The sequence below is a fragment of the Mustela erminea genome, chromosome 11 (assembly GCF_009829155.1).
Source record: "Mustela erminea isolate mMusErm1 chromosome 11, mMusErm1.Pri, whole genome shotgun sequence".
NCBI classification, from domain to species: Eukaryota; Metazoa; Chordata; class Mammalia; order Carnivora; family Mustelidae; genus Mustela; species Mustela erminea.
Genome location: NC_045624.1, coordinates 41,121,604 through 41,134,474, shown reverse-complemented (window position 1 = coordinate 41,134,474; position 12,871 = coordinate 41,121,604). Strand labels below are relative to the sequence as shown.

General features: G+C 35.8%; 1 protein-coding gene across 8 annotated transcripts in view; it reads right to left on the bottom strand.

Annotated features, from left to right (window-relative positions):
* Nucleotides 1-8,324: 8,324 nt before the first annotated feature.
* KIAA0895 (KIAA0895 ortholog) overlaps nucleotides 8,325-12,871 on the bottom strand; it is a 68,827-nt gene continuing 64,280 nt past the window's right edge. For 4 of the 8 annotated variants that reach the window (XM_032305274.1, XM_032305275.1, XM_032305277.1 and 1 more), the window contains one exon: nucleotides 8,326-11,431. In XM_032305274.1, the coding sequence (XP_032161165.1) occupies nucleotides 11,270-11,431 (162 nt within the window). In that variant the 3' untranslated portion in view covers nucleotides 8,326-11,269. Of the gene's footprint in view, nucleotides 11,432-12,871 lie in introns of all 8 variants that reach the window. The other 4 variants (XM_032305281.1, XM_032305280.1, XM_032305276.1 and 1 more) reach the window with 2 other exon arrangements.

The following is a 12,871-nucleotide window of genomic DNA, read 5'->3' as shown; positions in this document are numbered from 1 at the left end:
CCCTCCTCTTGTATTCTCTCTCACTCTCTCAAATAAAATCTTTTTTTAAAAAAGTATGTGCTTTTAATATTTTCATGTATTTTCTAACAGTTCTAGAATCAAATTATCGAAAATATCCTCTTGGGATTGTGACTGGAAGCATTTCTCGTAAGGCAGGTCTAGTGGTGATGAACTCCCTCAGCTTTTGTCTGGGAAAGTCTTTATCACCCTTTCATAGCTAAAGAACAAGTTTTCCAGAAAGTATTCTTGGTTGGCAGGTATTTTTCTTTCTTCTTTTAAAAAATCTCTTTTTTAGAATAAATGAAACAAGATGGGATCGGGAGGGAGACAAACCATAAGAGGCTCTTAATCTCACACACAAAAAAACAGGGTTTCTGGGGGGAGGGAAGTAGGGAGATGGTGGTGGAGTTATGGACATTGGGGAGGGTGTGTGCTATGGTGAGTGCTGTGAAGTGTGTAAACCTGGCGATTCACAGACCTGTACCCCTGGGGCTAATAATACATTTTATGTTTATTAAAAAAATTATTTAAAAATTTTTTTCTAATCTTTTTTTTTTTTTTTTTTTAGGGGGTGTCTAGGTGGCTCCAGTAGGTCATGAGATCCAACCCTGCACTGGGTTCTATGCTCAGGGTGTCTGCTTGAGATACTCTCTCTCTTCCGCCCCATCCTCCCAGCTTCTCACTAAAATAAATACATCTTTTAAAAAAATTTTTTTTTAATTATATGTGCACTCTTTCATCTCCATTCCCTATTTCCCCTATACCCCCACCTACCTCCCCTCTGGTAACCATCAGTTTGTCCTTTATAGATAAAAGTCTGTTTCTTGGTTTGTCTCTTTTTTTCCTTTGCTTATTTGTATTGTTAAATTCTGCATGTGAGTGAGATCATATGGTATTTGCCTTTCTCTGACTTATTTTGCTTAGGAGCATACCTTCCAGCTCCATTGATGTGTTGCCAGTGGCAAGATTTCATCCTTTTTATGGTGACTAATATAATCTTCTTTATTCAGTTGCCTAGCAATGGACACTTGGATTGCTTCCATAGTTTGGCTGTTGCAAATAATGCTGCAATAAACACAGGATGCATATATCCCTTTGAATTAGTTTTCGTGTTTTTTTTTTTTTTTTTTTAATTTTCTGGGTAAATACCCACTAGTGCATAGAGTAGTTCTATTTTAATTTTTTGAGGAGCCTCCATACTGTATTCTGTAGTGGTGGTACAATTTGCATTCCTACAAACAGTGCACCAGGGTTCCTTTTTCTTCACACCTCATCAACACTGTTTCTTGTGCTATTTTAGCCACTCAGACAATGAGGTGATACCTCATTGTACTTTTGATTTGTATTTCCCTGATAATGAGGGATGTTGAGCATGTGTCTGTTGGCCATCTATGTGTCTTCTTTGGAGAAATGTCTGTTTCTTCTGCCCACTTTAATTGGATTATTTGGTTTTGGAGTATTGAGTTAGGTCAGTTTTTTATATATTTTGGATAACAATCCTCTATGGATATGTCATTTGCAAATATCTTCAATTCTATAGGTTGTCTTTAAGTTTTGTTGTTTCCTTCACTGTGCATAAACTTTTTATTTTGATATAGCCTCTATCATTTATTTTTATTTCTCTTTATTTCTCTTGTCTCAGGAGATCTAGCTTAGAAAATGTTGCAATGGCTGATGTCAGAGAGCTTACTGCCCATGCTCTCTTCAGAGATTTTTATGGTTTCAGCTTTCACATTTAGATCTTTCATCCATTTTGAGTTTATTTTTCTGTATGATGAGAGAAAGTGGTCCAGTTTCATTCTTCTACATGTATCTGTCAAGTTTTCCCAACACCATTTGTCTTTTTCCCATTGTATATTTTTGCCCTCTTTGTTGAAAAATAATTGACCATATAATTGTGAGTTTATTTCTGGGCTTTCTGTTCTGCTACACTGATCTATGTGTCTATTTTTATGCCAGTACTGTAGTGGTATTGTTGTTTTAAAGTTTGTTTGGTGTTTGTTTTTCATTTTTGTTTGTAATCTCTACACCCAACAGGCTCAAACTCATGACTCCAAGATCAAGAGTCACATGCTCTTCCAACTGAGCCAGCCAGGCACTCCACCATAGTGTTTTAATTACTGCTGCTTTGTAATATAACTTGAAATCTGGAATTGCGATACCTCCAGTTTTGTTTATCTTTTTCAAGATTGTTTCAGCTGGGTCTTTTGTGGTTCTGTACAAATTTTATGATTATTTGTTCTAGTTCAGTGAAAACTGCTATTGGTACTTTGATACAAATTGCATTAAATCTGTAGGTTGCTTTCAGTAGACACTGAAACAGTGTTACTTTTTCCAATTCAAGAGCGTGGGGTGTCTTTCCATTTCTTTTTCATTTTTTTTTTTTAATCTGTGTTTACAGTTTTAAGAGTACAGGTCTTTCACAGGTTAAGTTTATTCCTATTTTTGGTGGAATTGTAAATGGGATTTTTTTCTTAACTTCCTTTTCTGCTGTTGCATTATTTTTGTACAGGAATACAACAGAACTCTGTACATTGATTTTGGGTCCTGTGACTGTTTTGAATTCATTTATCATAGCTTTCTTGCTGGAGTCTTTAGGATTTTCTATATACAGTATTATGTCATATGTAAATAATGAAGTTTTACTTCTTCCTTACCAATACGGATGCCTTTTATTTCTTTTTCTTGTCTGATTGCATGGCTAGGTGTTCCACTACTCTCTTGAATAAAAGTGGTGAATGGTCATCCTTGTCTTGTTCCTGACCTTCGGGGGAAAGCTGTCAGTTTTTCCCCACTGAGGATGATGTTAACTTAGAGTTTTTCATATAAGGCCTTTATAATGTTGAGGTATGTTTCCTCTAGACCTACCTTGTTGACGGATTTTATCATGAATGGGTGTTGTACTTTGTCAGATGCTTTTTTTGCATCAAAATGATCATATGGTTTTTAATCTTTCTCTTATTGATGTGATGTATCATGTTGATTGTTTTGGGAATACTGGAACGCCCCTTACATCTTGGGAATAAATCAGATTTGATAATGTGTATGATTTTTTAAAATGTATTATTGGGATCAGTTTGCTAATTTTTTGTTGAGGATTTTTGCATCTATATTCATGGGAGATACTGGAGTGTAGTGTTCTTTTTTCTTTCTTTTCCTTTTTTTTTTTTTCCTTTGGTGTATCTGGTTTTGGTATCAGGGTAATATTGGCCTCATAGAAAGTTTTGCTTCCTCTTCTATTTTTTGGAATAAATTGAGGGGAAAAATGGGTTAACTCTTATTTAAATATTTAGTTGAATTTTCTTGTGAAACTATCTGGTCCTGGACTTTGTTTTTTGTGGGGGAATTTTTTGATTACTGATTCAAGTTCATTGCTGATACTTGGTCTGTTCAAATTTTATATTTCCTCCTGCTTTAGTTGGTCTGTTCAAATTTTATATTTCCTCCTGTTTTAGTTTTGGCAGGTTATGTATTTTTTAAGAATTTATCCCTTTCTTCTAAGTTGTCCAATTTGTTGGTGTATAGGTTTTTCATAATATTCTGTTACAATTATTTATATTTCTGTGTTATTTCTCATCTTTCATTCGTAATTTTATTTTATTTGGATACTCTTTCTTTTTCATGATCTTGCTAGAGGTTTATCAATTTTGTTGATCTTTTCAAAGAACCAGCTCCTGGTTTCATCAATCTGTTCTGTTTTTTCTAGTTTCTATATCATTTATTTCTTCTCTGATATTATTTCCTTCCTTTTGCTGGGTTTGGGTTTTGTTTCTTCTTCTAGCCCCTTCAGATGTAAGGCTAAGTTGTTTGAGATTTTTCTTCCTTTTGAGCTAGGCCTGCATCTCTTTTTTTTTTTTTTAAGATTTTCTTTTTGACAGAGAGAGATCATAAGTAGGCAGAGAGGCAGTAGGCCTGCATTTCTATAAACTTTCCTCTTAGAACCATTTTTGCTGCATCCCAAAGATTTTGGACTGTTGTGTTTTCATTTTCATTTGTTTTCATGTAGTTTTTTAATTCTTCTTTGATCACTTGGTTGACCCATTCATTGGTTAATAGGATGTTACATAACCTCCATGTATTTGTGTTCTTTCCCTTTTTTTTTTTTTTTTTTTAAATTTCTGATTGATTTCTAGTTTCATACCATTGTGGCCAGAAAAGATGCATGGTAGGACTCTGATCTTTTTGAGTTTGCTGAGACTTGTGTTGTGGCCTAATATGTGGTCTATTCTAGAGAATGTTCCATGTGTTCTGCTGGTTTAGGATGGAATGTTCTGAATATGTCAGTTAAATCCATTTAGTCCAGTGTGTCATTCAAATCCACTGTTTTCTTGCTGATTTTCTATTTGGATGATCTGTCCATTGATGTAAATGGGGTGTTAAAAGTCCCCTACTATTTTATTATTTCTTTTATGTTTGCTTTTAACTGTTTTATGTATTTGGATCCTCCCATGTTAGGTGCATAAATATTTACAACTGTTACATCTTCTTGTTGGATTTTCCACTTTCTCATTATATAATGTCCTTCTTTGTCTTTTACAGTCTTTGTTTAATAAAGTCTGTTTTGCCCAATGTTAAGTATTGCTACCCCAGCCTTCTTTTGGCATCCATGTGCATAAAAAATATTTCTCCATTCCGTTTTCAATCTGCAAGTCTTTAGATCTGAATTGAGTCTCTTGTAGGCAACATATAGATGGGTCTTACTTTTTTATCCACTTTGTCACCCTATGTCTGACTGGAGCATTTAGTCTACTTACCTTCAAAATAATTATTGATAGAATGTATTTATTGCTGTTTTGTTACCTTGTTTCTATAGATTTTTCTTGGATCCTTTCTTGCTCTCTTTCATGTTTTGTTGGCTTTCTTTAGTGGTATACTTGGATTCCATTCTCTTTATTTTTTCAATATCTATTACTGGTTTTTGTTTTGTGGTTACCCTTGGGTTTGTGTATAAGATTTTTTGCATATAGCAGTCTCTCTGAAGTTAATGGTCACTAAGTTTAAAACCATTCTTTACTCCTCTTCTCTCCCCCGCCAGTACATTTTAGGTATTTGGTGTCATATTTTACATCCTTTTATTTTATGGATCCCTTGACTGATTTTCCTTTAAAGAAATACTTTTTACTGCTTCTGTGTTTTTTACTTTTTCATACTTGAATATATGGTTGTCCTTTCAAAACCTCAAAAACTCCCCTTTAGTATGTCTTATAGGGCTGGTTTGGTGGTCCTGAGTTCCTTTAGCTTTTGCTTGTCTGAGAAACCCTTTATCTCTATTTCTATTCTGAATGATAGCCTTGCTGGATAGAGTATTCTTAGCTACAGATTTTTTTCCCTTTCTGCACTTTGAATATATCATGCCACTCCCCTCAGGCCTGTAAAGTTGCTGCTGAAAAATTAGCTGATAGTCTTATCAGGGCTCTCTTGTATATAACTATCTTCTCTTACTGCTTTAAAAATTCTTTTTCTTTATCACTACTTTTTGCCATTTTAATTACTGTGTGTTTTGGTGTGGACCTCCTTGGGTTGAATTTTTGGAGAAATCTCTGGACTTCTGGGTCTGGATATTTGTTTCCTTCCCCAGATTTGGGAAGTTTTCAGATATTATTTTTTCAAATAAAGTTTCTGCCCCCCCCTTCTTCTGAGATCCTATCAGGCAATTATTACATTTGATGGAGTCACTGAGTTCCCTAAGATATTCTGTTTGCATTATTTTCTTTCCTCTCCTTTGCTCAGCTTGGTTACTTTCCATTACTTTCTCTTCCAGGCATTAATTCATTCCTCTGCTTCATCTAGCATCCTATTTATCCCATCAAGTGTATTTTTTATTTCATTTACTGTGTTCTTGATCTGATAGGTTCTTTTTTATCTTCGTTAACGGTCTCACTGATTTCCTCAACTCTTTTCTCCAGTGTTTTCATGATCATTAAGTTATCTATCAGCCATGTTATTTATATCTTTTTTGCTTTGATCTCTTGCTGTGATTTGGTTCTATTCTTCCATTTGGGAGATATTTCTTGGTCTCCCCATTTTGTTTGACTTTCTATGTGTTAGAAAAGTCAGCTACTTCTCTTGCTTTTAATGATAATAGCCTTATGAAGGAGAGGTCCTATAGTGCCCTGCAGTGTAATGTCCTATTCCCCAGGGCCTGGTGCTTGAGGGAGGGTCTCTTATGTGTTTTGCATGTCCTCTGCTGTTGAGTCTTGGCCTCTTTTTCCTTCTTCCAGTTGTCTGCGGGGGCTGTCTTTGCCAATTGTAGGCAGTGTTCGGTCACCAACGGTGTGTGTGGGGGTGAATTTTAATGAGGTGATGTGTTTGTAAAATGAGACCTGGTCCCTCCACTACCAGCACAGAGGTTCCACAAGACATACAGGTCTGGAGATGTGGTGTTGGCAGAGTTTTTGCAGGTCTTCTGGGGGACCTACAGTGCAGGAACTCAGGCAAGTTAACGAGGAAGGGCAGATCTGCTAGAGCAAGGGTTATGGGGCTTGGTGTAAGCAAATTGGCTAACGAAAGGCAGCACTGTACTGGTTCCTGCAGATGCCCACTGTATATGGCGGGGGAGAGTTATGGAGAGGTGGGGAGTGGTTGGAAAAGGGAAATGGCACCTGTTAGTTCCTCTGTCCCTTGAGGAGTCTCTCTGTGATGTATCTGTCCAGCCATGCTTTGATATGAGGAAATCACTCTCCCTTCTGTTTGCCCCCAGCATCTTTCAAACTGCTGATTCTATGCTATTATCTGCATGAGCTGTTTGTTGGGCTAAGGGCAGGGACTCAGCTTCCTGATTCCCTCAAGACTCTCCCAGAACTGAGCCCAAAGATTTTTTTTAAATTCCTGGCTTTAAGTCATTGGTTTTCAGAACTCCTGAAATTCAGCCCCTCTAACTTACTTTTAAAAAAAATTTTTTTTTACTATGTTAGTCACCATACAGTACATCATTAGTTTTTGATGTAGTGTTCCATGATTCATTGTTTCCGTGTAATACCCAGTGCTCATTGCAATACGTGCCTGCCTTAATACCCATCACCGGGTTAACCCATTCCCCCCCAACCCCCTCCCCTCTGATACCCAGAGTTCATAGTGTCTCATGGTTTGTCTCCCCCTCTGCTTTCCCCACCTTCATTTTTCCCTTCCTTCTCCTAATGTCCTCCATGCTATTCCTTGTGTTCCACATATACGTGAAACCATATGATAACTGTCTTTCTTTGCTTGACTTATTTAGTATTATCCCCTCTAGTTCCATCCATGTTGATGCAAACGGTAGGTATTCATCCTTTCTGATGACTGAGTAATATTTCATTGTATATATGGACCACATCTTTATCCATTTATCTGTTGAAAGACATCTCAGAATGGCAAAAATTAATAAGACAGGAAACAACAAATGTTGGAAGATGCAGAGAAAGGGGAAGCCTCTTACACTGTTAGTGGGAATGCAAGTTGGTAGAGCCACTTTGGAAAACAGTATGGAGATTCCTCAAAAAGTTAAAAATAGAGCAACCCTATGATCCAGCAATTGAACTACTGGGTATTTACCCCAAAGACATAGATGTTGTGAAAAGAAGGGGCAGATCGACCCCCACGTTCATTGGAGCAACGTCCATAAAAGCCAAACTGTGGAAGGCAAATATTATGGAGATTCGTCCTCCCCATTTGTGGGTTCCCCATTGTGAGTCTGTTTTCCACCCTTCTCTACGCCACTAGCTCCCTCCCCACAGTGGAGGGTCATTGTCTGTTTTGCTCCCAGACTGCACTGTTGCTTTTCCTACCTTCACTGATGTGGCCCCTTCCTAGCACTTAGTAGTGGAGTTTGTTCTGCCAGTCTTTGGGCCATTTTCTGGTAAGAATTTCATTTCATTTCATTCTGATGCAAATGTTACCTATGTACTTGCTGCTTTTAAGATTTTTTGATTTTTGGTAGCTTTTAAATAATGTTTCTCGGAGAAGTTTTTGGAGATTTTTTGGTAACCTAGGAGTTTCATGAACATGGATATCCAAATTTCTCCTCGGATTTGGGAAGTGTTTAGCCTTATTTTTTTAAAATAAGCTTTCTTTTCCCTTCTCCCTCTCTCCTCTGCAAGTCCAATAATTTGCAAATTATTTCTTTTGATTGTATCCTATAGATCACATAGACTTTCATCACTTTCATTTTTTTCTTTGTTCTCCCTTGACTGGATAATTTCAAAATTCCCATCCTCGTATTTTTTTGCTTGATCCTTTGGTGTTGGTGCTATTACATTTTTCATTTCATTCATTGTATTCTTCTATTCCAGAGTATGCTTTTGTTCTTTTTATGATATCTCTTTATTAAGTTGCTCATTTTTTCATGTATTGTTTTCTTGATTTCATTGAATTGTCTGTATTCTTGTACCTCATTGAGCTTCCTTAAAACAGATACTTTGAATTCCTCATCAGGTAAACAGCTCTCTATGACTTTGGGTTTAGTTACTAGATTATCATAATCTTTTAGTGGTGTCATGTTTCCTTGATTTCTCAAGTTCCTTAGAGTTTTGAATCGTTGTCTTTGTATTTAAGTAAATTAAGATGAAATTATCCCTCTCTCCTTTTCCCTTCACCCATGAGAGTATAAGCTGAACTAATTAGGAGAAAGGTGGAATATGGTAAATTTAGTATTTCCTTATAAACAAGGATATTAGAAGACAAACATAATCAATAATTACCACCCAATAAAAACACAGAAATACCACAAAAAATATAATTAAGTTTTCAAAGAAGTTTGCATGCATACATAGTCTCATATTTCATTTGAGAACCTCAGCGCTCTTTCTACTACAGCTAAACGTAAAATGCCCAGATATATACAAAACATACAAATTTTAAACATTTTTACAAAGTGAAAATATAAAGAAATCAAGACTGGATTTATGTCTACAAACAATTTACTCTGAATCCCATCTGATGTGAAAACCTAACAGTTTATCAGACTTTATATTTGATACAACTATATGTTAGAATTACAGTGGACAAAATTGATAAAATCCTAATCCTCAATAGCCTATATTAAAAACTATTAAAATTAATGCAACCTTCAACTATTCTAAGTACTGTTGATATAATTTTCAATTTATTAAAACTTCAATTTTAAGGGAACAAAACTGACCTTAATGCTATTTCAGGAAAGAGAATAAACATTAATTAAATCTTTCCCAACTTTTAAAGCTTTGAGTACTTTAAGTATTCTGCTAATCTGGACTATTTTTGGTTCATTGCTAACTTTTAAAAGATCTTAAGACAACCAATGTGATTGAAGGTCTGTTTTTTGTTTGTCTGGATAGCACTGTTTTTTTTTTGTCTTTATACCAAAGCAATAAGGCAAGAAAGTATTTCTTTTTCCGAATCAGATAGAGAATATCCATTTTTAAAATTCAGGGACTAGAATCATTGTAAATAATCCTACCAACAGGATATTAAGGCTTCTGTGATTTTCCTTTACATTTAAACCATAACGTAAGAGTAACAGTGTTATTGCCTACAAATGTTGAATTTTTAAGCATGTGGGGTTTAAATCACAGGACATAAATATTGTCATTTCTGTCTATTTCAATTCCAGTTAACAAAACACCATTTTCACAATCATCTTGGATAAGTTTGAAAAATGCTACACCAAAGCTGAAACTGGATGACTCTGCTACAAGGAAGTATGCTTGAGGGGTCAAGAGTGTTTTCCAGTACCTGGTTAGTGTTGGCACAATGTGCCCAAAGCCTGCACAGAGATCCAGAGACCACACTCCAGCCATCAGGACACGTTTGTGGGTGCCTTTAATGGTCCAAAGGGCCTGGCCTGCTACTTACCAAAGGTGAGATGTATGGCTTTCAAGAATTACCAGGTGCCAGTCAGAATACATTCTGTTTGCGGCAACATTCTTCGAGGCAAGCCCTTCTAGATATGTGGATGAGAAAAATCACATAACCTAGCCTGCAGAAGACTTCCTATAATCCTTTCCTAGCATGAATGTGGACCAGGCTTTGCAGTAGGCATCTACCAGTGTTAGCACCATATTTAAGCCTGAACTGAGGTAAAGATGAACTCTGATAGCTTTGGGTAAAAATTACAGTAGCAATTTTGAATGGGTGTTTACAGCAGTGCTCTTCCTGATCATTAAAATGTTGTTTGAAGAATCATTGGATCCCAAGTATATATATCCAATATATATCAAAATTGGTAAGTTAATAAAGAGCTAGGTGTGTAAGCTTTTAACAGAGAAAATGCAGCAAAACAGAATTCTGATTTTTGAAAGCAAACTAGGTTATTGTTGGATTGATGAAGTCAAAGATTTTGACAAAATATACTGAGCCAACATGACCAGGCCAGTTTATCAAACAGCAATGTCTAGGAATTCCACTCTCCAGCGCACGGTGAAGTCTATGGTAGATACTACCTAGTCAATATCCAGTGCCTATAGGAGCTATATTAGTCGATTTGTGTCTTGCTAGTTGCTCCATTTAATAAAAAGCTGAGTAGCTTCTCTCTTCCCCAACTATTTTAATCTATGTAGACAAACCTCTCTGGAACTTTTACTTATTTTATATGAAGGAATAGGGAGGGAAAGACCCTAAAACTTAAAATCTTGAAGGGAAAATCTAAAACTTAAAATATAGCAAATAAAGTTTAGTTAAGAAATAATTGAAAATGAGGTAATTCTCTTAGTTCCTATAAACTGATAAGGTGAAGCAATATGGAAAAGAACTAATGAAAACTTTTCAAACTACTTTCCCCCTCTCTTTAACATTACTTAACATCTAAGAGATATAAGAAATCTTAAATACAGCTACATTTGGGGAGCATAACAAAACTAATTTTTCAAAGGAGAATTACCATTATTTATAAAATAAAATATAATCTTGGGAGTCTGAATTCCAGTGTTCTATCTCTATAGTCGGGGCTAGTCTTGGTGTTCAGGCAGAAGCACCAAGGAGCAATGGTCACTGCCCAGACAGCCTATCACTCAATTTGACCAAGATTCTTAAAATAAAAAAAAACAAAACAAAAAAACAAAACAAAAAAAAACTCACCAGTAGTATTTTCGTTGGACTCTGTTGAGATTCAGATAAAAATAGGAAGATCTTTCCCCTGCAGCCTACAGGAACATGTTAAGGAAACAGTTTAAGGTTTGTACTTAACTTTTAAAAATTCAGCTGAATACTGCAGATCATTCTACAGAAAAGTCATGTAAACAGTCATTGTTTTATAAATATGCTGGTGCTAACTGCACCTAATTGGTTAATAGATTAGCTACATCTGTAAGAATGCTGATTAATATATAAGATCTTTCAGTTCCCTGTCGGTCAGTTCATTCACTTCCATAATTTTCTCTAAATGTTCCATGTATCGGCCATGGTCCTGCAGGAAATGAGGGACCCTCATGTTTTCAGTAACTGCCAATCCTTTCAAGCGATCCACATCTTCATAAGAGACCTGAAAAGAGGAAGATGGGTTCATTTTTAAATATACATAACATCTTCCCTAAGTCTTAAGAAAAAGTTTATGGGGACTCTCCCTCAAATTACTTTAATACCTGCAAAATAACAAAAATCATTGGCTTCCACTCCTTTACCATATTAAATAAGAATGTATTGGGGCACCTGGGTGGATCAGTAGGTCAAGTGTTTAACTTCCTGATTTCAGCTCAGGTTGTGATCTCAGGGTTGTGAGATCAAGCCCCACCTTGGGCTCACGTACTAGGCATGGAGTCAGCTTGAGATTCTTTCTCTCCTCCCCCACCTCTGCATCCCTACTTTAAAAATATATATATATATATATATATATATATATATATTTATCTGCCTGCTAATACCATGACCATAAAAATACCATGACCATAAAAAAACAAGTCAATATTTAACACTCTATCTTGGACCTATACCCAGTTTGTTTAGAAATTACACAACTAAACTTAATACAGGTATGTGAGAGACTCTAAAACCTAAACAAATGTCCGGACTAAAGCTAAATGAAAGAACCCAGGAAAATTGTGTTTTATGTTAGATTCTCTTTGTGACAAAGTATGCTATAAAAATGTTTTAATTACTTATATAAGAAGCCAGTCTTTCATAAATATTTACATTGAGTTTATGGATGAAACTCTAAGTTCTATAAATTAACATTGCAACTTTAAATTCCAAAACATGGCTGGCTTTAAAAACTACTGTCTTCTGACCAACACTGTAACCTGATTCAGTAGAGAGGCTTTAAATAAAGAAATCATGTTCATTTATATTTTCATAAGTTTTAATTTTTTTAAAGATTTATCTACTAGGGAACACGCACAAGCAGGAGGAGGGGCAGAGGGAGAAGCAGACTCCCCACCTAGCAGGGAGCCAACATGGGGCTCAATCCCAGGAAGCCAGGACAATGAACTGAGCCAAAGGCAGACACTTAACAATTGAACCACCCAGGTACCCCTTAAGTTTTAATTTTTAAGTTATTGAAATTATGTTATTATTTATACCACAAAGTGTAATGAATATAGATTTGTTGTTGATACTGGTGTGGTTTAGTATTTTTTTTTTCTTCCTTCCTTGACTGAGGAGACCTATCCATAAATATGTCCAAGAGATAGCAGCCTCGGTTTCCTTTTAGGTTTTTGGTGTTTAATCCATGTTTAGTTTATTTTTGTGTATTGTGTAAGAGGGTGGTCCAGTTTCATTCTTTAGCATGTAGCTGTCCAGTTTTCCCCAGCACCATTTATTGAGGAAGTGTTCTTCACTGTATACTCTGCTTCTGTCCGAGATTAAATGATCTAGGCTGTCCTGTTCCACTGATGTATGTATCCATTTTTGTATCAATTCCATACTGTTTCAATTACTATAGCTCTGCAGTATATCTTGAAATCTGGGGTTTTTATACTTCTAGCTT